Genomic DNA, 23,106 nt, shown 5'->3' with positions numbered 1-23,106 from the left:
GTGGCCCCCCAAAATCTTTTTTTTACAGATTATAAATTATTATAAAAGGGGAACTTTAATAATTTTCATTGAAAATCGTTCAACAACATTCATTGTAGTCTATAGGAAATATGACACACTTGTGGCTAACTGTAGGAATGAATACAGGCTCTAACCTAAAACTTGGAATCGTTCGAGTCTAACTATTTTTTGAACGTTGTGAGAAGTAGAACAGATCGGCAGACGATGGGCGCATTCAGTCCCGCATTTTTCTTCTAAACAATTTAATTCTTCCGCATTTACTGTTATCATTTAACTAGAGTATTGAAAACTTGAAAACAATGACTATTGGATAAAGAAGAGTTTCAAGATAATGATATAAAGAAGCTTATATTGAGGCAAAGTTTGAAAGGTAGTTGAATGTTAATATATCTGAGATAAACGTTAGGAATTTGCAATTACAGTAATGTAATTCAGTTACAGTATTACATTACCGATAGCCAATTTTAAAACTTCCAATATTTAAATAGTATTCATATTTTCTTAATAATAAAAAAGACCTGATATCATATTTAACAACAGCAAAGAGCAAAAACCAATATGAGAACACTGAGAAATTCTGTAGGCCAAATCTACCTGGTCACGGTGGCCGTGAGTGACGACGACAGACAACTTTATGTAGGTTAACTGCTGCATACTGGGCAGTTAATTCAGCCGTGTTGGGTGCAAGTTCTCAAACACTTCGAAAAAATAAGTTCTGGTTTCAATTTTTGGTCTGAATTTGGAATACATTTTCTCTTTTTCATGCACATCGGCACCAGTTGAAAGATTATTTTTGCAAATCAGTAATGGCTAGGAAATGTGTTGTATTTTTGCTGAATTCCTTCGATGTAAAAAACATGTGTTGAAATTGCACAAGTCTCAATAATGCAAAAACTGCATTGCATGTTATTTTTTATTTCTTTAAATAAACTGGAAAGCTTGTACACTTTAGGCTAGGTCAATTTAATTTTGAAGGTCTCAAAATAGCTTTAATTTCAAATTTAATTAAAAAAATATTTAAATCTAAGGTCGCTCATTCAAGCACATAATTTTAAGATTTTTCCCCGGACCCCCCTTTGAGCAAGGGGTGAGCCAGTTTCTAGTACAGTACAGTAGGCCTACCAGAGTTTTTAAACTGTGGTGAAATGCATATAAAATAGGGTTTAGATTTTACATATGGTGTAAACGTAAATTCTACCTGTAGTATCCATAGTAAATTATAAGTCTATTTAATACAATAAACTGGGTCGCCGGAAGACTGCCCCCCGGAAAACTACCCCCCAAGCAGGTTCCTACGTCATATTGACGTCAGAGACCGGGGGGGGGCAGTTTTCCAGTCACGGACACTCAAATTTAGTTGTCAAACAGTTCTAATCTAACCTAACCTAACCAAACAAACTTGCTGTAACATTTCGAAAATCGAAAATGTCTTATACTCACCACATGCATTTTCTATTATTCAACGGAATTACTCGAATTAAAATTAAAATTACATAGTTTTTCTAGGGGGGGGGGGGGTAGTATTCCAGTCGTGGACACGGCTTCCATATTGGTTAGTTAGCAGATTTTGTGACGTCACGTTTCACCTGGGAGGGTAGTTTGGGGATAGTATTCCGCATCCCCTCCCCAATAAGGGTCTTGCATTTAATAATTTATAAACAGGCATTAGAATTGTATTTTTAAAAACGACTTGGTGCTGAGTGCCATAGAATTTTATCAGTAGGCTTTATATCATAAGTGTATCAATGTTTAAGTACGTAGTGTAACCAAATTACAATACCTTTGTCGAACATATATTCAACGTCTCGCACTTACTTCCTATCCCATTTAATTCTTTCTACTGTCTACATCGCAGCTTCAGCGTAGCGTCGTCTTCTCCGTCTGCTTCTGCTTTCTGCTAGTTCACTAGTTCAGTTTAAACTAGCTCTAATGTCAACAAAGAAAGGAGCAGAATTAGTTTTATTATTTTCAAGATTTTAACTAATTTATTATTATTTATGAAGTAATACAGGAAAGGGTGGAGATGAGTCGGTCTTATAGATTATTTTCATTTACCACGGTAACTTATGTTTTCTACAAAACTGAAGGAATACATAAAACACAATTGAATCAGTTTTTGTTATCTAGGTTATGTAGTTTCCAAACTAAGGAATCTTCAGTTTCTGGTTCTAGCAATATTTTGAGTATTTTGAAAAGTAAAATAAAAACATCAGGTCCAGTAACAGTTGCTGATTATATGAAAATTGTTCTCACAAACCCTTCACATGGATACTATATGAACAGAGATGTATTCGGAAAACAGGGTGACTTCACAACTTCTCCTGAAATTAGTCAGTTGTTTGGTGAGGTAAGTTATGGTTTTATAATTAGTAAATTAGCCTATCCAACTTACCCTATTTTCTGCAACATAGTCAGTAAATTTAAAACGTTTCTAAAAAACTTTCAACGTCAACAATTTTGCAATCGGCTAGGCCAGGGATAACTTACTCACTAGGATTTCTCAAAGAGCCAATTGGTTTACACTTGTACACAACATTTTTCTCAGGGCCGCAAGCAGTGGTGACTCGTGATCGCTTTGGGGGGGGGGGGGGTTGGTGAATAGGGGTGTCCAGGGCCCTACCCCGGAAAAATAATCAAAAATACTTAAAAGCCTAAAGCTCTACAAGAAGCACATTTTTTAGGATTTTGTAATTTTTTCATAAAATATTTTTCACAACTTAACTTAATATAACATTTTGTTTTAATTTATTCCGAGGGCCACATGAGGACCACGGGCTGCGCAGTTCAGATACCTGAACCAGGCAATAAGGATAATTTAGCAATGTCTTAAATTGCATTCTTTCCAGGCATTAAGTGCGACTAGAATCAGTACCTACAGTAGAAGTTTTTTTTTCTGAGGTTTGGTTAAAGCCTTGACTTTAAAATCAGGCTAACATAAGACAAAATAAACTTGAACGAGGATGTTTATGCTAAAATAAGCTTGGGCTACACTAGTAGGGAAAGGAAAATTTTTAGTGAATTCTTTCTGTGCTTTTAAATGGAAGCTGCTATACTAGATGAGACACTCGGTGAAACGACACACCATGCAACAACAATTTCAGAGTCTGAAAAATCTTTAAAAGAGCTTTCAGTTAAAATTTTCTTGTAATGCTGATTTGGTTTGTGTCTATATTTTCTTCATGTCTAGTACAGCCAAATACAGTGTTACGATACCAATCCATAATGCACAATGTATTGGGTAATTTCCAGTTAGGCTATAATAACAGTTCGGTATTTTATTTGATCAATTTTTTTTACCAAGGAGATAACTTATTTTTTATTTTCTAGATGATTGCAATATGGTTCATCAATGAATGGGCAAGACTGGGTCGCCCTAAGCCTTTACAAATTATAGAACTTGGACCTGGCCGAGGAACTATGATCTCAGATATATTAAGGGTAAGTTTATTAATGTTAAGATTTGTCCATAAATGCTTAGGCCTATTATGTTTGCCTATTTCAAAGTAAATTATATCTACTGTAGTACATTTATTATTGCAACTGCTATTTTTAAAACTATTAGCCTATACTCAATAGAATTTTGACAAGATTGGGTTTTTTGGCTCCAAACAGTACCATATTACAAAATGAAAGTATGCTATTTTTGAAAGATACTTATTGCGTAGCAAGGTAATCTTGACAAGGTCATTTCTTATTTACTTAATTATAAAATATGTTCATAGACCAATTTACTTACCGGTAACTGTAAAATGTGTTCTTAGAGCAATAAATTCTTGATTTCCATCACTAAATGCCTAAATAAATGCACTTTTATATGCCTAAATGAATTATTAATTGTAATGGAATGAAGCGTTTGCTAAAAAATTAATAGATTTCTTGGAAATAGGTTTTCTTACAGAGATATGCGCCTAAAAACTCAATTTTTTACTCGGCTTTAAATTAGAAAGCCACTGATAGTGATTGGTTGGGATCTGCTCCTGGCCTGCATAACAGTCATCCCACACTCTCACCACCGGATCAGCAGTGCCCAAAGTATTTTTTAAATTATTTTAGTAAGTGATAGTAGGTTTGAATTTGTTTTTGCTAAAAGCACAATGGTGATAGCAGTATTTTTTTCCAGGTATTCTCTAAATTAAGAATGACAGACCAGGTGTCATGTCATTTGGTTGAGATTAGCTCTGAGCTTAGTACACTGCAGTCCAAGGCACTGTGTGAGGGGACCAAAGATTTGGATGATAAAAGTCCGTGTTACAAGACAGGCATGTCCAACTTCGGGATACCTGTCCACTGGTACAAATCAGCGGAAGACGTTCCTCATCAGTTTTCCTGTATTGTTGCACATGAGTTTTTCGACGCACTGCCTATCCACAAATTTCAGGTGAGTAAAAGAAAGAAGAAAATTTGATTTTGTGTTTAAACCAAAGACCAAGACCTTTAAATTGGTTGGGTAATATTTAAATGATGGCAAGAGACACTTGGTTCAAAAAATGTTCTTATCCAATGGTTTTCATCTTTATAAAGGCTTATGCTGCCTACACCAAAAAATTGTGAGGAGAATAAGAAAGTAGGCTTATGGGTTTAATTGGAACACCATACTATAATTAAATAGTAATTTTCTGCATTTGAGTTACATACCAATAACATTTTTATGTAGGGAACAGTACTACCGGTACCATTATCTAACTTGCATATTTTTGAAAACATCAAAAATAGACCATGAACAATTGACAACTGGCTTTAGAATCTACCTTCCGATTTAATGGTTTTGAGCTAAGCTGTTGTTTATATCCTTATGGAGGCCTAATTTTATGAACCAAAATACTGCCCTACCCCTTATGAAACATAAACCAAAGACAAAAAAGAAACAGTTTTGTTGCAGAAAACAAAGGATGGATGGAGAGAGGTTCTCGTTGACTTCGACCCAACTGATGAAAATAAATTGCGTTATGTAATATCACGGATGCCAACCCCCGCATCTACGATGTTTGTAAAGGTAATTTATTATTTTTCCTTGTACATCAAGAGTTTTAGTTTTAACCACAAGATGCATACAATCCACATTAACAAAGATTTAAGATAAATTTAGGCTTGATTTTTGAAACCCCACTCTTAAACAGCATTAGTTGACAAACTTGATTAGGTGCATTGGCCTACCGGTAGTCAAGTTGAATTTAAAGCTCAACTTCACTCAATGCTTGGTTTTGAAGTAGAATCAGGACACAATCAGTGCAGCATATCGAATAATATTACTCTAATCAAAAACAAAGGAGTGTTCATTTTCAAAATGAATTCATTTTCAAAACACCTAAAAGTAAATCAAAAATAATTTTTCTCATGTCAAATGGTTTAATATCCATATCATCGTCCCAGAAAGAAGAGACTCGAGAACATGTTGAGGTTTGTCCTCAAGCTGGAGTCATAGCGCAACATTTGGCTACTAGGATGAGGGAGGACGGAGGTATTGGTCTCATCATCGACTACGGACACTCGGGGGAGAAAACAGACACATTCAGAGTAAGTCTCTAATTGTTTATCAAAATTCACACAAACACCTATTCTCATATCTTATAAATAAGACTAAACAGTTTTTTTAGTCTCTACAGAATGTAGACTACCAATGTCACTCTAACACCTATAATCTTCTTCTGGTTTGGACTGAGTCTTCGAGCTGTATATAATTGCCAACAATTATGGCAACGTTGCAGTTTTCCAGCATCCAGTAAAAAGGTGGGTGTGTTGCTAGCCTAGTGATTAGCGTCCCAGTCTTTGGTGCAGGAGGGTTGGGTTCGATTCTCGCCACATCCACAACACATATGGGTTTGGACCCTAAAAGCCATTTTTCCCTAAAGACGTTATTTGACTGCTCTGTACATTGCCTCTCCTGTAAAAATGCCTCTAGAGTCGACGTAAAAGAAAAATAAGGTAGCCTACTACATCTACACGTGCTTGAAGATTACAAATATACATCTTTATCTTTGGTGAGATTGCAACCTAAAATGTTGAGTTTATGTCTGGTGTCTAAAAAGTCTTAGTCCCAAAAGTGATTGTTGGTCTTGGAATGTTCTGTTCTTTGAATGTGTTGATTTGCTTCTTATTTGACCAGACAATTCAAATATTATCTTTTTTTTTTAGCCTTGGCCACTTCAAGATATATTGGTATAGTTGCTGATTGTTTTGCATTGCCTTATTTCCTGGGGTTTTCCACTTAGGCAGTAAATTAAAAAGAACATTACTTGTGTTATTAGAAATAAACAAATAATTTCACCAATTTATATTTCACAGGCTTTTAGACAACACAAGCTGCATGACGCACTGGAAGAGCCTGGCACTGCAGACCTTACAGCTGATGTTGACTTTGGCTTCCTCAAGGAGAAAGTCTCGGATCAGCTGTTCACCCTGGGACCTGTCACTCAGAGGGACTTCTTGTTACAGATACACATCGAGAAACGCCTTGAGGTTGGTTCAGTACTCACAGTAATTGCCTTGGTCTCAACAATATAACATGGTTTCCTTTTGCCAATCTTGTGTATTTCGCTATCGCCTGCTTAGGAAGGACTGCTGTACTTCGTTCCACCTCCTGAATGTTGGCCTTCTCACCTTACCACACAAACAATACCGTACCAAACACTCTAGCATAGTAGTTCTCAGATTAGCTCTCTGGTTGCAGCACTTGTCAAGAATAGTTTTCAGCATTTTTTTGCTTTGTTCAAACCAGTGTATACTTAAAATATTGGTTTTCACTGTTACCTACTCTTTTCAGCTGTGCTACTTAACCAATTTTCAAGATTGAGGTGTCATTTTAAAGCTTATAATGGGCGCATCTCCGAGGGATAACTAAAAAGTTGATATCGTTTAAGGCCCCCTCAAGCTTAATTTATTCCTAGAGTCCATTTTCAAATACCCAGTTTATTATAGTGGATTGTAATAAAGCTGTTTCTTCGGTTGCATGTTTAACCAGTTAGATTGTAAACAAGAGGCTTTAACAGTAACCTATACCATAATCACAATTTTGAGCTAGACTGAAAGCTACAAGTGATACTGTATTAATGTTTTGACGTTTAATTTAATCTGTTGAAATCTGTTTTGAGTAGACTCGTCCTGTTCACAGGTGCTGTTAAAAAGTTGTAAAGATGAAGAAAAGAAGGCCGAGCTCAAGAGTGGATTTTCAATGATAACTGATGAAGACAAAATGGGAAACTGTTTTAAGTTTTTTGCACTTTACCCACTTGTGCTCAAGAACTTTCTTCTAAAACTCCCGCCTCCTGGGTTTATACCGCCCGAGAAGCTTTCTCTCCTTGAATAATCTTTTACCTAAGATTAGTCACTGTACCTGAGTGAATTTGTTGCATAGGGTCCTAGAAGATAATTTCCAAAGGTAAAAATGCCAATGATACAATTTACAAAGCTGTTCCCTAAAAATAGCTTCAGGGGGATATTTTTGTTCTGCTGTATTTGGTTCTGTTTCTTATATGAGCTGCACAATGCCCAAGTCAGTTTAAGTAACAGAATCTATTATAGGAAATTGTATTGAAATATACAATTGTCTTGTTAATTAGTTAAGTTGGCATGAAAGTAGTGTTTTATAAAAATAGATTCAGTGTTGCCACTTTTGACTATTAACCCTTTCAATTTTTGCAAAATAGAAAAAAATTCAATTTTGACTTGGCTGAAACAGCCCAAAAATCTACAATGGACGTTGCAGCACTTGCCTTACGCTGTTAGGTATTTGATGTGGGACTCTTTATGTGATACATACACCTGAGTTTATATTTTGTTACAAAGTCGAAAGTGATATTAAATTGTTTAAACTTGTATTTCAACTGATTTTTCTTTACCTAAACTTAATCTGACTACTGTGATAGGTTGTTTGTAGAAGTCCCGGGGATTGAGCAGGGGTAGTTTTTGCGTGTTGTCTAGGGGCGGTTTGAAGGGGCAGTTTTAGGAGTAGTTTTTGTGTTTTATGGTTTGTTTCAGTAGCGGCTAGCCCATAAGGACTCTCGGACGCCGCCCTCCCAACAATACAGAAATCAGTATTTTTTTTATTTATGTAATAAAAAAATAATATGTCGTAATTAAAATTAAATTACAATTACTTACGACTACTTAATCAATATGATAATAATATGAAATGAAATAGTTTTAAATTTTGAATCCAGTAATGACTGTTTTGCGATAGTCGCTTTCATAATGTGGATTGCGGACGGCGGCAACCTCCGTCCCAAACTCAATGCATGTAGTCTTATGGTAGAAACACCTAACAGCGCTGAGGGTGCCGTGACGTCATTCCAATGCTTTACAATAGGGACTCTGGGGCAGAGTCCAAAGCTGCGCGCGCATCCATAAATCAGGGCAGCCACCCTAAACTGGATAATTCTGCATCACACACGATTAGGATAGGAAGAACCATGTTGGCAGCGCTGGAGCCATCATCCACACTGTCACTACCATAAACATTAACTAACCTCACTTCTTTCCATGTCCATGACCACAGTTCAGTTATAGTTTAGTGCCAAACGACCTGTTGTTTTGTGATCAATAGTGTTTAGTGATAGTGATGGAGGCGTAAGGAAGGCAGCGGTAGTTTGTTGAAGATTGAAAGAGCTAAGTAGAAATTATTAATAGTTATACTTAATTGATTGAGTTAGTTAGTTGGTATCTTTGAGTCAATAAGTTACGTCTGTAGTTTTAGTATAGGCTAACCTAATCAACCCGAAAACTAAGTAGACTAGCCATAGGTAAAGTGACTCGGACAATTTTAGTTATAGTTACTTATTATTAGTCTTAATAAGTTATTACGGGTAAATTTGCCGTGGGTTGAAGGCCTAAATCTAAATAATAATGGACGGCGGCATTTCGTTGTCGTCGACGGCTAACGTCACTAACGAAGTTAGCCTGATTATCAATGAAGGGATCAAAAATATTGACCACAGAATTTCTTTGAAAAAATTAGGACCTCCTAGACCTTTCATGAACATAAACCAAATTCAAAACAGTTCAAAGAATAAGAATAGCTTCACACGGAAATTTTCGCCACATATGTACAATCATGCAGATTGGCTATGTGGTTGTTCAATTAAAAATTCATTTTTCTGCTACACTTGTTTGGTCATGGGGGTTCAAGATAGAGCATGGACTGTAGACGGCATTTCAGACCTTAAACATCTACTGGAAAAAGTAAAAAAACACAAAACAAGTGAAAAACACATAAATGCGTCAATAGAATATGCTGTTTTAGGTAAAGTTGATATTAGATGCCAATTGGACAATGCATATAGGTTAAGAATACAAAAACAAAATGAAGATGTTTCGAAAAATCGATACATTCTAAGTAAGCTAATTGATGCAATTAAATTTTGTGGAGCGTTTGAATTAGCATTACGAGGACATGATGAACGCGAAAATTCAAAAAATCCTGGCATATTTCGTGGTTTGGTTAACCTTATGGCGGAGCTGGATGTAACATTGCAACAGCACATAAATCAAACAAATAACCGAGTGTTTTTGGGTCTGTCTAAAACCATACAGAACGAGTTATTGGACTCAATATATTACGTTTGTCTGCAAATGATTCGTGACGAATTGACACAAACCGACTATGTTGCTATTGAAGCCGACGAAACAACAGACTGTGCCACTTTATCCCAACTAGTATTTGTTATTAGGTACGAGCTGAATGGCACGATTCACGAGCGATTTATCACTTTTATTAGACCAAAAGGCCATGATGCAGAATCAGTTAGCGAAACAATTTTTGAAGTATTAGAGCAATTAAACCTCGACAAAACTCCTGATAAAGTCATTGCCCAGAGCTACGATGGGGCTTCCGTAATGAGTGGCCAACACACGGGAGTACAAGCGCGTGTAAAATCTAAATATAAGAATGCAAATTTTGTCCACTGTTACGCACATCAATTAAACTTAATCATTGAACGCAGTGCTACACAAAATAAGCAGGTTAAGATATTCTTCAGTAATATCGAGGGGTTTTCATCATTCTTTTCCCAGTCAACAAAGAGAACTGCAGTTCTCGATGAGATAGTAAAACGTCGTATTCCAAAAAGCTCAGGTACTCGGTGGAATTTTAAATCCAGAATTGTAAGCACAATTTTTAATTATCAAAGAGAGTTGGAGGAATGTTTAAGTTACATACTCGACGATGACACCAATGACTATGCCACAATAAATAAAGCTGTTGGCCTAAGAAGTATTCTAAAAGACGAAGACTTTATTTTCTGGCTGGACTTTTTCAATCAAATACTGCCCCACAGTGACATTCTGTACAACCAACTGCAGCAAACAACAATTGATTGCGTCAAGGCGTTTAAGTTTGTCGGCGATTTCAAAACTGTGGTAGATCGCGTAAGAAACTCGACCATGTTAGATCAACCGAGAGATAGTGAACCCGAATCGAGCAAAAAGCGGAGAAGACACGACGATCAAAAACGCGTCGTCGCAAAGGAAGTGTGTGACATAATTACGTCGGGAATTGATGACCGTTTTACGTTTGTGAATCATTTGTCCGCGGCAAAACTGTTTCAGCCAAGTTTGTTTGGGGAGTTTAAAACCAAGTTTCCCGAAAAAGAGTTACACGCTGCTGCGGAACTATTTAGCCTAAATAAAACTGAATTGAAACAGGAGTTAAATGTTATTTACAATAGGGATGATTTTTCAACGGCCACAGGGTCATTAAGACTTCTCAACTTTGTCTATGACAACAACCTCAAAGATGTGCTTCCAGAGTCAATCAAACTTTTAAAAATCATAAGCACAATACCTATGACTACTTCGGAAAGTGAACGTTGTTTCTCTACTTTGAAACGAATTAAAACGTTTACCAGGAGTACCATGAAACAAGACAGACTAAGTGCGCTTGCTATGTGTTCTATCGAAAAAAAGCTGTTGTCAACTTTAAACTTCAACGAAAAAGTAATAGATCACTTCGCCGGGCAGAAAGAAAGGAGGATGGATTTCACATTCAAACAGTACAATTAAAGTTAGGCCTTATCCTCATGGTATGGTTTTCTACTCATATTGCCGTGGATGTTTTAATATAAAATACAATTAGTCAAGCCTTACCCTCATGGTTTGGTTTTCTATTCGTTATTGCCGTGGGTGTTTAAATTATACAATTCAATCAATGTCAGGCCTTACCGTTTGGTTATCTACTCATTATTGCCGTGGATATTTTACTATTAAATTATCAATTGTTAGTTATATTTTCAATACAGTGTAGTCCCGTTTTACAAGGCCGTAGGCAGGGAGGGGGGTTAGAGGGTCAAACCCCTCCCCCAAAATTCCGAAATTGAGCAGTACAAATTAAAACTAGGTTTAAAAAGTTGAATTATGAAATAGAAACCACAATAGAGGATTAATTGTTATGTTTTGCAATATCTATTCATATTTAATATAGGCCTAGTTATATTAGGATAATAAATCTGATCTATTAAATAAATTGGTAAAAACTATTTAAAAAATATACTTTACTTTACTCTACTTATGTCTATTTGCTCATGCATGACAAAAAACAGGTGAAATGGGAGTTTTTGGACTATTATTGGACACAGTTTTAGGCGTTAAAATTGCTTCAGAAAGTCACCAAACGGCTTTAAAAATTTAAAAAATTTTGCCCCCCCCTAGACTAGGTCCTAGAGCCGCCACTGGTTTGTTTTGGGTGGTTACACTTCCTCCCTTGCTAACTTTAAGACTGTAGTTGTACCCTTTTGGATGGTAGGGAGAGTAATGGTTTCACACACATTTCTTGGGTTTTTTTATATTAAAACAGATACATATCTCTATGGACTACTCAATTACTCTCCCTACCATCCCAAAGGGTACAACCACAGTCTTAAGGGTAGCAAAGGGAGGAAATTTCACTCCCCAAAAACAACCACCCCTAAAACACAAATACCCCCTTCCGTATATACATATATATGAATTTGAACGGATGGTGTTTTTGGCCTCTGGGGATCTCAAAACTAAAAAGTAAATCGGTCCCGGGTCTAGGTCTTACCATGAAACCTACAGTAACAGCTTATTCCCTATATGGGAAATTCGCTAAAAATAGTTCACAACGGCACCAAAGATAAATTCACCAATTAAATTACGGTATCTAATTTTATTTCTGGATACTTGGCCTACATTAGCTGTAAAATGATGCCATAACGTGTAAAGAACCCTTGAGGATGAAATTGATAAATCATTTTTTCTATTCTAAAAAATATATTATTCAATATCATTTAGATACAATAGTAGTTTACAATATGATACATACATTTATTTACAATAGGCTGAATTTGTTATGAAAAAAAACAAAAACAGTTTGATCAGCCTTTTAACTAAGTACAAATAAAAGCTTTATACAGTTATTGGGATGTTTAAATCATGTTGGAATGTTACTGAGTACACAATTTATCAAAAGGGAATAGTTATTTGTGCAACTAGTGAGAAAAGTGAGCAATTGACTCACTCGAGAGAAATCCTTACTCACGAGCCGTAGGCGAGTGAGGAATGGTTTCTCGAGTGAGGCAATTGTACTTTGAACTCGAGTTGCACATTATACTTTTCCTACAGTTACCATAAAACAAATAAATTGGTGAAGAAACATAACCTATTTTTACACAGAAGTGAACTTTTAATATAACATTTAATGTGAAGTGACAAATACAACAGTACAACAGCTGACCAGCTGATTTACAGCCAGTGCTGCCAACGTATTTCGCGCGCATACGGCGTTGCCTGCATGTTACGCGCTCACTATTTCGTGCCTTCACGTTGAAAATCTGGAGTGAGACAAAGTAGTTAGAGTGAGACAATGTTAACATTGTCTCACTGATGAGTGAATTGGCCACTTTGCTTTCTCAAATCAGTGAGAGAACATGTACATTGTTAGGTGACTGTAGGAAAAATATAAAGGCAGTACACAATATTAAGTGGAAAATAATTTGAGCATTTTAGAAATAATTTTAAAACAGTTCAAACAGCAGAAAAAATATTACGTTTTATAACAGCTGCTTATTTTAATCAGCTGATTTAATAAAAGGAAGAAGTATCTTTTTTTAAAAGGTAAATTGAATTACATTTTCTTCTTTCAGATTTAAACCATTAGTCCGTTAAGCAGTTTGAGGGGAAGTTCCCCCACCACTTTTTTGCTTATTGTATCATGCAGCTGATTGATGTTTTGGTGAACCTCAGCTGTTGGGCTTTTGTTTTAAGGTGGAGGGGGTAGATTTATTCCCCTAAAACCGCATACATTTTTTTTATTGGAGTATAGTAATCAATCATTATGCTACATGACAAATAAACTACTCACAATAATAATTTTATTATTGTGATTGCAAGGTTTGTATATAAAGTGACAATCTAAGTATGTGTACCAAACTATTTTACGATCTTTGAATTTCAACATTGCACAAATTGTTTACTCACTTATGGTGTATGTAGTCTTTAGTCTATGTATTTCATTATGATTAAAGCTAGGAACATGATTGTATAAAATGACCATTAAAGCTATAACTGTAAAATATATATTTGGTGAAAATCACATAAAGGGAACTAATTTTAATGTTTGATATCTATTTTTACCACCTATAAAAATACTCATATAAGCAAAAAATGAGAAAAGTCATTCATAAAAAATTACTCTTAAAATATAAATACTAGGGGAAAATCATTTTTACACCAATGCCTCGTCACGAGACTAACAATTGTTGCTTGGAGCTATAAAATAATGAAAATCTAAACAGTTTGCACATCTCGTTCAAGATTATTTAAACTTTTCAATATCTGTTATTGCAAACTATAAAAACAAAATCAACAAACTTATATTAAATGACAAATATCGCACATCCAACATTTTTTGAAAACTAAATACTCTACAGTAAATCATTTTACAAAAAATTGTATAGCCTAACTAAACCTTTGATGTCAAAATTGACTACAGTATTATCTTATTATAATCATATCACAATAACTGATTAGGGTAGCAGGTTAAAGACCTTACTAATAGGCTTAAGCTAGCCATGTGCGAGTGTATTTACACAGCGGGCTTTGCTATTTTCCATCCCATTCTCGTAGTTTGCCCTTGAAGAAGATCAAGTTTGATTTCGGCCAGATCAAATCATCTTGTGTATTAGAGACATTCTGTGTTTTGTTTAAATCCTGTAAATGAGACAAAAAGTCATATCAGAAGAAGTAAAGAATCTTCCATGAGGAGAATGCACAAAACGGTACTTTGTCAGATATGTATTGGCATTTGTAAATAACAAAATATTTTTACAATAGGGGTAAATAAACCAATCACAAATAATGATATTAAAAATATGTAAAGGTGAGCAAGATTCTATGCATGCTGTCTGTAAATTAAGGTCTCCATTCAGCTCCCATTGCAACAGAGCAAGTTTGTTTAATCTGAGACCATCTGAATCAATCGTCTTTCTTCCTATGGGACGATTAGTCAGGTCATAGAAACATTGTGGAAAATTGACGCTCCCGCCAAATATAAATTCCGTTATGGGATTAGATTTTGTTTGCGTCAGTTGTCAAGCACTATTGAAGTCCACCAGTTGACGGACAAGTTTGGAGTCAAGTATTTGGACGTGGAAAATGTGTGCAAGGGTAGGAGGGAGTATGAAGGTCAACTGACAACAGTAACCACCAGGGTTTGACTTCTTTCCTACAGAAACCTAACCACAGAACAAGAATATTTTCTTTCACAACAACTTTTAAGAGGGTTCTACGTAGTCAATACAAGATGGCGGCTAAACATGCTTGTTTCTAAACAAAACATGCCTCTACGATAAGCTCTCAACACTGAAACCAATTTGTTTCCAAGGATTGTGTGCTTTTTGTGCTCTTAACATATCAGAGGTTGCAATGGATGGGGATAAATTACAGTAATGTTTAACTATTATTTAGAAGCTTAAATCACATGTGAAAAAAAATAATTTACAAATTTTCAAAATTATTTTGTAAATACTTAAAGAAACGATTACGAAGTTTTAGCCCTTTCCAGAGCATAGTTTGAATTGTGGTGAATATTTTACAGATTATTTCAACTCGATAAACACTTTAATAATGCCACGAGGTTCTTTTTGTAGGACCATGTTTACGTGATACCGGTAACCAGCCGGCAGGTGGTACCCTCTTAACACTAATCGTCCCATATAGATGGGTAGGAGCTAGAATAGTAGAGAATGAAGTAAGGTACACAGTTATGGTCTCAGATTTGAAATGACTTGTTTGGTTGCGACAAGAGACAACCTTATTTTACGGAAAACCCACATAATTTACTCATTTTTAAGAGATTTTTCCTTTTGACAACACCTAAGTATTTCATGAAAACTACACTCACATTATAAACAATTCTAAATGAAATATAAATCAAACAATTGAATGAATTGCAACTTACATGGAAGTAGGAAATAAACTGCTTCAATCTGGTGCTTAACCTTTCGTTTGAAACGGAGAGCAAATCCAGGCTGAAACATCAGAACGTACAGGATGAAATAGGTATGTAGGTTGTATTTAATCAAATATTTTGGACTACAAATTTGATAAAAGTTTAACTTTAGCTTGAGTACGTCTGTGTGTATTTTTCCAAGCACAGCACAACAGAAATCCGACAGACCAGAAAATTAACTGGTTGATGGCAGATAATTTTTAACAAAAACATGTGTTTATGAATTGAAACCACCTAATGCTCTTTAAATTTAAGAGAATTGGTCTCCATAGATTTTTATTAACTATAAAGCATACTTTTCATGCCCAATATAAAACAACAATGGGTTAAAAAGAGATTATGACAATTAACAAATAAATATTTTTTTTTTCTTTTTGTGTGTCAAATTACTATTTGTTAATGTTTTCTTTTTTTTAGAAACAGTCCAAACTCAGGCCTTGTTGCGATAAAAACGTCAACCTTTTGTTGGCATCATAAATTAAAAGGCTAATGACATTGAAGTCTGGGTCTAGAATCAACCTCTCTTGGATCAAACCAGTAACTTTTCAAATTAGGCTGTTGAATTGGAGTAATTAAAAGTATTCTAAAAGCAGCAATTTTAGACCTTTCAACAATAAAAAATTACATTATCAGAACAGCTGATAAGTGTGAACTAGCATTTAGAGACTCAAATCTCAGTAAAATAAGTCAAGTAGTTTCTAAGTATGTTGAATGTTTTTGTGATAGAAATGGGAGTAATTAAAAGTTAAAAACTAACCTTTCCTGACCAGCCAGTTTATCAACAATGGTTGCACATATGCTGTGGTTAACTTCAGCTTCAAACAAAGGCACTCCGAAACAACAGTCGAGGATGGTCCAAGCTGATACATCGACATCAGTCTGACGGTGATCAGGCTCTTCCACTCTGGGTATCCAACAGGAACAGCCATTGGTAAATACAATTCATACAGTTTTTATTAACATAGACGAAGTCAATATTGGTTACACACAGTTTCTGTTAAAAAGTTTATACTCTTTTATTAGGAGATTTTAGGTAAAACCATAATGTTATGAATAGCTTACTGACAGATTGATATTGATTTATTGACAGTTATTTCTAGTAGACTGATAAATTGAGATACAAAAGTTCAAAAGAAACTTAACTTAACCAATAGTTAGGTGTTGGGTTAAGTATTGAAAAAAAAACTTTAACGTAAGATGGTGTTAACCCATTGGGTAAGGAATTAATGCGCTACCTGCAGCACCCTCTGGCGGCAATTAATTTTACCGAATTTGTAGACTTTTACTCTAACTGCTATAGAAAGAAAACCTTAAATAAATTGATAATTCTTTCACCATTTTGTTCACAGTAAAATTGTCTACAGAAAAGTGGCAATTGGATAGTCAAAGTTCTAAACTAAAAAAAATATATATACAGTGTGTAAATTAAGTATGGAAACAAATCTGTATTTTTAAAACCGAAATAGATAGAAATATTCTATTTGTGGCAATAATAGTTAACAAAGATTCCGCAATTTTTCACATGAAAAATATTTTTTTACCCCCCTAACAGGGTAGGTGGTAGGGGGTGACTTATTTTTTTCAAATAGCAACCCCTATTGAGTGACCCCTCATTTTGAAGAGTTTGTCAAAAGAAACACAATGACGCAAATCCGAGGTGAATATCTCACTCCTAGCCCAAATGGCGGATATTCCAAAATTTGATTTATTGTACGTGAAAAGCACCAATTTCACAAATAATGGAAAGAAATCTGTATTTTTAAAACCGAAATAGATAGAAATATTCTGTTTGTGGAATTGATTGTTGACATAGGTTCCGCAATTTTTTTAATCAACAATATTTTTTCAACCCCTTTAACAGGGTAGGGGGTGGGAGTGACTTATTTTTTTCAACAACAACCACTATTGAGTGACCCCTCATTTTGAAGGGTTTGTTAAAAGAAAAAGAATGACGCAAACCCGAGGTAGATATTTCACCCCTAGCCTAAATGGTGGGTAATGAAAAATTTAATTTTTGTAAAAAAAGCCCATTTTGGAATATCCGCCATGTTAGCTAGGAGTGAGATATTCACCTCGGATTTGCGTCATTGTGTTTCTTTTGACAAACCCTTCAAAATGAGGGGTCACTCCATAGGGGTTGCTATTTGAAAAAAATAAGTCACCCCCTACCACCTACCCTGTTAGGGGGGTAAAAAAATATTTTTCATGTGAAAAATTGCGGAATCTTTGTTAACTATTATTGCCACAAATAGAATATTTCTATCTATTTCGGTTTTAAAAATACAGATTTGTTTCCACACTTAATTTACACACTGTATAAAGATTATAAAAATAAAAATTTAAAAAACAATATTTTGAAAGTAAACTTGATATACAAATTCCAAGATTAATCCAGACACCAAATAACACTACTATTATAAAGGTCAATCGATTCCCTACATAGACAAATCAAAAGTTGTATACTTTTATAAGTAATAACATTTTTTTTTAAATTGTTTGTTTACCTTACCGCAGCTGATTTTTGGTGATATGTGGTTTCCATGGCAACACAAAATTGTTTGTTATTCGCTAAAATAAATGAGTAATTACGCAAATCAAGAAGCAAGATATTTATAAACATTATAATAGTTAGAAGAAACAAAAAGGGCGAAAAATAATAATAACTAAATAACAAATGGCGCTGCCTAGCGGTGACACGAGCGGCTCTCGTAAGTCGGCCGCCGGGCCTGCAGCGGCCGTACGAGTAACGCTCGTAAGTCGGCGCCAATGGGTTAAGTAACGTATTAAACATAACTAAACTTGACCTTACCTAACCTAACGTAACCGAAATTGCCTTAGAATGCCTAATTGAAGAGCTACTCAAGCTCCTCACTCTTGCTGTTGTGGCATAATGGTAAAAAGGAAATGGTTTGGTTACACCCAGACGCCCTAGTAAATGCGGAACAACAATATACAAGACAGAGGAATATACGCCCTGGGTTCTCTGACCTTTTTGCCACATCTACCAAGACAACCATGCAACGTCGACACTCGTTTTTTTTTTTTTTTTTGAGTGGAAAACCCAGAGTTGGGTAAACAAATACTAGATAACATCGCATTTAAAAATGAAAGTACAAAAATGGTAAAAATAAAATTAATTATGGTGCACCAGGTATGTCCAACATCACGATACACATGACAACAATTTGATACTCTATAACAAATGCAAGCTTTTTTTTTTTTTTTAACAGGGTTTAGGGTAAGGGTTGTGGGTAAGTTACCATGCAAGTGTGTGTCGTTACAATCCATTGATGAGTTTACATTTAAATGCCAGGGCGGCCAAATCCATAATCCAGTTGTCTGCACCATTATTAATTGCAAGTTGCAGGTGCTTATTACTTATTAGTCAAGTACGACACACTTATTCGGCCATTTATTCATGTGGATATTCAAGGAGTGAGAGGGTAATGTGCACTTTTTTTTTTTTTTTTTTTTTTTTTATAGCTAGCACTTGTTTATTGAAACTTGAAACAAAATATCATTGTGCATGATGACGTGTAGACATACCTTCTAATATCCCGGTATATAAAAAAAAATCCTGGTGGCAATAGGTTACAGAGGTTGACCCTTGTTTGATAGAGACAAATTCTAATCTAAGCCTAAAGACAGTCTTAAAGCCTGGGTGTATAACTAAGGTAGGTAGGGTTGTGGGTTGGTATCTATAAAACAAAATTATTTTGGTTCAATGCTAACAAGCATTGAGAAGATTGGAGAAGTTAACGACATTGCAGCGACGTGTGCTTGAACAATGTCGTAACTCAGGCAAGCGCGATAGGAAGTCGTGTTTGTGAGATATGTGCTGATTGTGTTTTGTAGGATCCTGGAGTTTGCAAAATTCTCCTATTCAGCCAGCTTTGGTTTCAAAAAAAAAGAAAAACACATTTTATTTTATTTTACTACTAACTAATATTTATTTTGTCCCTATTATGTTTGATAACTGTTGTGTTAAAATTTCAAAGGCTCTCTTATTCAAATGTAGTTGGTCCAGTCGACGTGAATACCTGTATTGCTGTTCGAAAAATAACTCATTTGTAGACTCATGAAAACACAATCGTAGAATAAAGATGGTTTCGCTTTGCAAGGTTGCGAGAAATTTATTGAATTCGGCTAATCGCTGCATGTGGGAGGGTGAATAAAGATACTTAGGATATATTGGTAAGGTGAGCGTTATAATGTATTGCGGGTGACAGAGCTTAATGATAAGTCGAACAAGTGATGAATATTGTGCGTGTAAATGTTGACTTGGTGTTTGCTTCGCAATGTCATTCGTTGCTGCGAATAAAACTACAATTGGCCTAACACACATACTAGCTAATTGTTGGCGACGTTGTTTTAAAATTGCCTTCAAGTTGGCCGTCGTAGTTCCAGACACTGTTATGCTATTCGAATTGACCTTCAATTGTTGCATGTGCGAAGGAAGTTTATTTAAATAATCTCTGTACCTACAAAATTGGGAATCCCCTACCAATAATATCTCGGGTAATTGTCGTTGCATAATTAATAATGTATCTAACAATATGACGAACAAATTAATGAGAGATGCAAATGTAATGAGCAATGTAATGACAAGTTAATGAACAATGTAATGACAGGTCAGAATAAATAGCACAAATACAGTAATACAAATATAATACAAATGGTATGGATTGTGGTGGTAAATAGCTGCGATTGTAAATCTGTCAACCTATTATGTTCGTGGGAAATGCATTAACAAGATTTGTGCGACGGGAGTAATCCTAAAGACTCAATTTTATTCTGATGCGAATGTCTGTAGTTGATATTGGACAGTGTTCAATGCTACGGCTGTGTTAGTAAACAAACGAGTTCCGCGCGAACAAAGGAAACTATGTGGGCCAAGGTCAAACCCGGTCAAATGATAGTCAGCTGTTTGGCTACTGTCGGCTGGATATTAAATCTATTGGTTCGAAGTTTGCACTGTTTTCAAGAGTAGCATAAATTGAAAACTGTATTGTTGAAAACTAATGTAAATGTGTTTGTAAAATGCTGGTGTAATAAACACAATATTGAAAAAATCCTAGTGACTAAGCAATGAAATTGAATTAAATATTTACCAATTAAATTAACTACAAATACTAAATTAAACTCGTGAATTAAACATACGGTGACATACTGCTGAAAATACACATAAATAATACTGGGTTGATTGAACTCTGTTGGACTCTAATTAAAGCTTAACGATTCGTGTATTCAGATTTTTTTTTTTTACCTTTTTACATTTTTATTATTTTTTTTTTATATTTTTATTTTCATGATCAATGTTGAACAATTACAACTCTCTAGCTCGTGGACATATTACAAAGTTGTAAAGAATCTATTGTTGCAAAATAGCACTCATTTAAATCTCTTGTCCACAAATAAACAACACCTGATTACACTTAAAACTAAGACCAGAGATATTGCTGGATCTTAAACTTCAAATATTGGTAACACAATAAATATTAAATATGACAATTATACAACAATTAATTAGTTACCAAGTAATAGACATGAACAAGATATGAAGCTTCTGAAAATAATCATTAAATTATGTAGATCCAACAATCCTCCAAGGTCATACTAGAATAAAATATTTACTGCTAGCAATCAAGTATTATTCATTTTTTTGTCCTACACTGATCTATTAATATTTATTTATATTTTTTGCCTGAATACACAAACTGACAAACTACAAAAGTGACAAAATTAACTATGTGATATTACTATGTGATATTACAACTTACAATTGCGTAGTTACGGGAAAAAATTGGAATCACTGTGCCTACATAGCTATTTTAACAACTTTGATCGGAGTAAAATGCGTTCAGCAAGAGTTTGAACTGCAATGGAAACTACCACACGTATTGCGTAACCTTGACCGGCTGGGACATGAGTCATCGTTTCCTGTCGACACACGCCAGATCGCACAACACGTGTAGGCAAATTTAATTTAAAACATTTTTTTAATGACTTCGGACCTGCTAAAATTGCGGTTTGTCTATAAAATTCGATCGAACGCTTTTGCTCTGCTACCACTTGTGGCATAATGGTGCCACATTTTGGTGACCTGGTCATGTGAATTAAATTCCAGACCAAATCGTTCTTGTTGGAAACGTTAACTGAACACATTTATTGATGCAGAGGAGACAATTTACCGCAAATCACAGGCCCTAATAGCCAGCTTTGATGATTGTTTCATTAATTAATGCATTTATATCACAGAAATATGTACATTGTTCAACTTATGAAATAATTACTGTATGAGTTGACTGGACACAACGTGAACTAATATTTTATTTAATGATGAATTACTAATAATGGAAAGAATGTTATAGTGAATTGATACCATGATCTGAAATTACATATTATCAATAATTAGTGCTACGACACAATACCTTAAGGGGGCGTCCCCCCATTTCCCAAGAACTTAGCCTTCCATGGTGTTTGCAGTCAGGAGCACGACACACGACGGACGTTTTTCACTCGTCTTACCCGCTTGCCTCCTTGCGCATGCGCGAGCAGCGGTAGGGGTTGAGATTGGCGGGACATTCAAACAGTGTTGTGGAGATTGACTCCACACTGTCAAGACCTAACCTTAAGCAATTTTCAGGGGGATCGACAAGTTGCTGGAGTGTGACAAAAGAATTAATCGATGAAGTGCTGAATTGTTGATGTACTAATGATGTTTCTAACCTAACCGCTGTATAAATATGAACTGTGTTTGACGACAAAAAAAGGCCACAGCTAATAAAGGCCATGGTTTTCACACTGTTTTCATTTCTCAAAGCTAAACTAAAACAGTTAAAACCATATCACTGCTGTAAGCAAGCAACCAGGATAAATTAAAACTCACTTGTTGGGTGAGCTGGAGACAGAGCTAGCTGACACTTTGCCCTCTGAGAGGTTGTCCAACTCTTGTTTCAAGATGTCCGCACACTCCTTGCTGTGGAACCCGTTCTTGGGTCTCTCTGGACTACTACTTGACTGAACATCTGACACACCTGAAATTAGAGTTAACATCAGTATTACATCAGCTCAGTAAAAGATGTTGCTGTGTCATGTTAACATTACATAATACCTGCTTTCAATTCTTTCAGTAATGATTGGATTTAGCTGTGCACAAATAAAGAAAGCAAGAAAACAATTTACAATTTCTTACATTTAAGTGACAATTTTTAAATTAAAAGTTTACCTGAAAGTTAATGTATAAAGTTCAAGTTCAAGTCTGAAAGTGGCACCTTAAAAGACAGAACATTCCTGTTAAGCATTTGCATTTTCTTCAACCTTGTGATGCATCTCTCGGCAGTGGTTGTGATTAACAGGAAACTGTATGCGCATTGGAGCTTTAGGGGGATACATTGATAAAGTGTGTGATGTTAAATCATATAACGTCATGCCTCTGCAGATTTATAACCCCCTCCATCTCCAACTTCTAATGGTCAATTATCAACACCATCTGTAGAAGTATCAATGTCCCTTACTGTTTTGAGTTGCATGTTACGTGAATCTCACAATATAGACATTGCACATCCTACTGAAGAAACCTTACCTTTCAACTAACAAACTAAGACCCAATGATACCTTGACTAGCA

At 35.2% G+C, this 23,106-nt stretch overlaps 2 protein-coding genes across 3 annotated transcripts in view; one reads left to right on the top strand and one right to left on the bottom strand.

Moving 5' to 3' along the window:
- The first annotated feature begins 1,965 nt into the window (after window positions 1–1,965).
- LOC128992111 (protein arginine methyltransferase NDUFAF7, mitochondrial) lies at window positions 1,966–7,813 on the top strand. The gene is made up of 7 exons (XM_054415530.1): window positions 1,966–2,368; window positions 3,349–3,459; window positions 4,142–4,399; window positions 4,901–5,014; window positions 5,392–5,535; window positions 6,304–6,477; window positions 7,130–7,813. The coding sequence occupies exons 1-7, from the start codon at window positions 2,045–2,047 to the stop codon at window positions 7,322–7,324; spliced, it is 1,320 nt and encodes a 439-aa protein (XP_054271505.1). The 5' UTR covers window positions 1,966–2,044; the 3' UTR covers window positions 7,325–7,813.
- Window positions 7,814–12,891: 5,078 nt separating this feature from the next.
- Window positions 12,892–23,106, bottom strand: part of LOC128991856 (protein FAM91A1) — a 34,617-nt gene continuing 24,402 nt past the window's right edge. Inside the window, exons 15-18 of one of the 2 annotated variants that reach the window (XM_054415079.1) lie at window positions 22,368–22,515; window positions 16,236–16,382; window positions 15,428–15,497; window positions 12,892–14,178 (exon numbers count right to left, since the gene is read on the bottom strand). In XM_054415079.1, coding sequence (XP_054271054.1) covers window positions 14,071–14,178; window positions 15,428–15,497; window positions 16,236–16,382; window positions 22,368–22,515 — 473 coding nt within the window. In that variant the 3' untranslated portion in view covers window positions 12,892–14,070. The remainder of the gene's footprint in view (window positions 14,179–15,427; window positions 15,498–16,235; window positions 16,383–22,367; window positions 22,516–23,106) is intronic. The other variant, XM_054415080.1, reaches the window with a different exon arrangement.

The sequence above is a fragment of the Macrosteles quadrilineatus genome, unplaced genomic scaffold, assembly GCF_028750875.1.
Source record: "Macrosteles quadrilineatus isolate MER2022 unplaced genomic scaffold, UCM_ALF_1.0 Scaffold_4__1_contigs__length_99947679, whole genome shotgun sequence".
In the NCBI taxonomy this organism is placed as follows: domain Eukaryota; kingdom Metazoa; phylum Arthropoda; class Insecta; order Hemiptera; family Cicadellidae; genus Macrosteles; species Macrosteles quadrilineatus.
The sequence above is the reverse complement of the archived record's forward strand: the minus strand, read 5'-3'. Positions and strand labels throughout refer to the sequence as shown.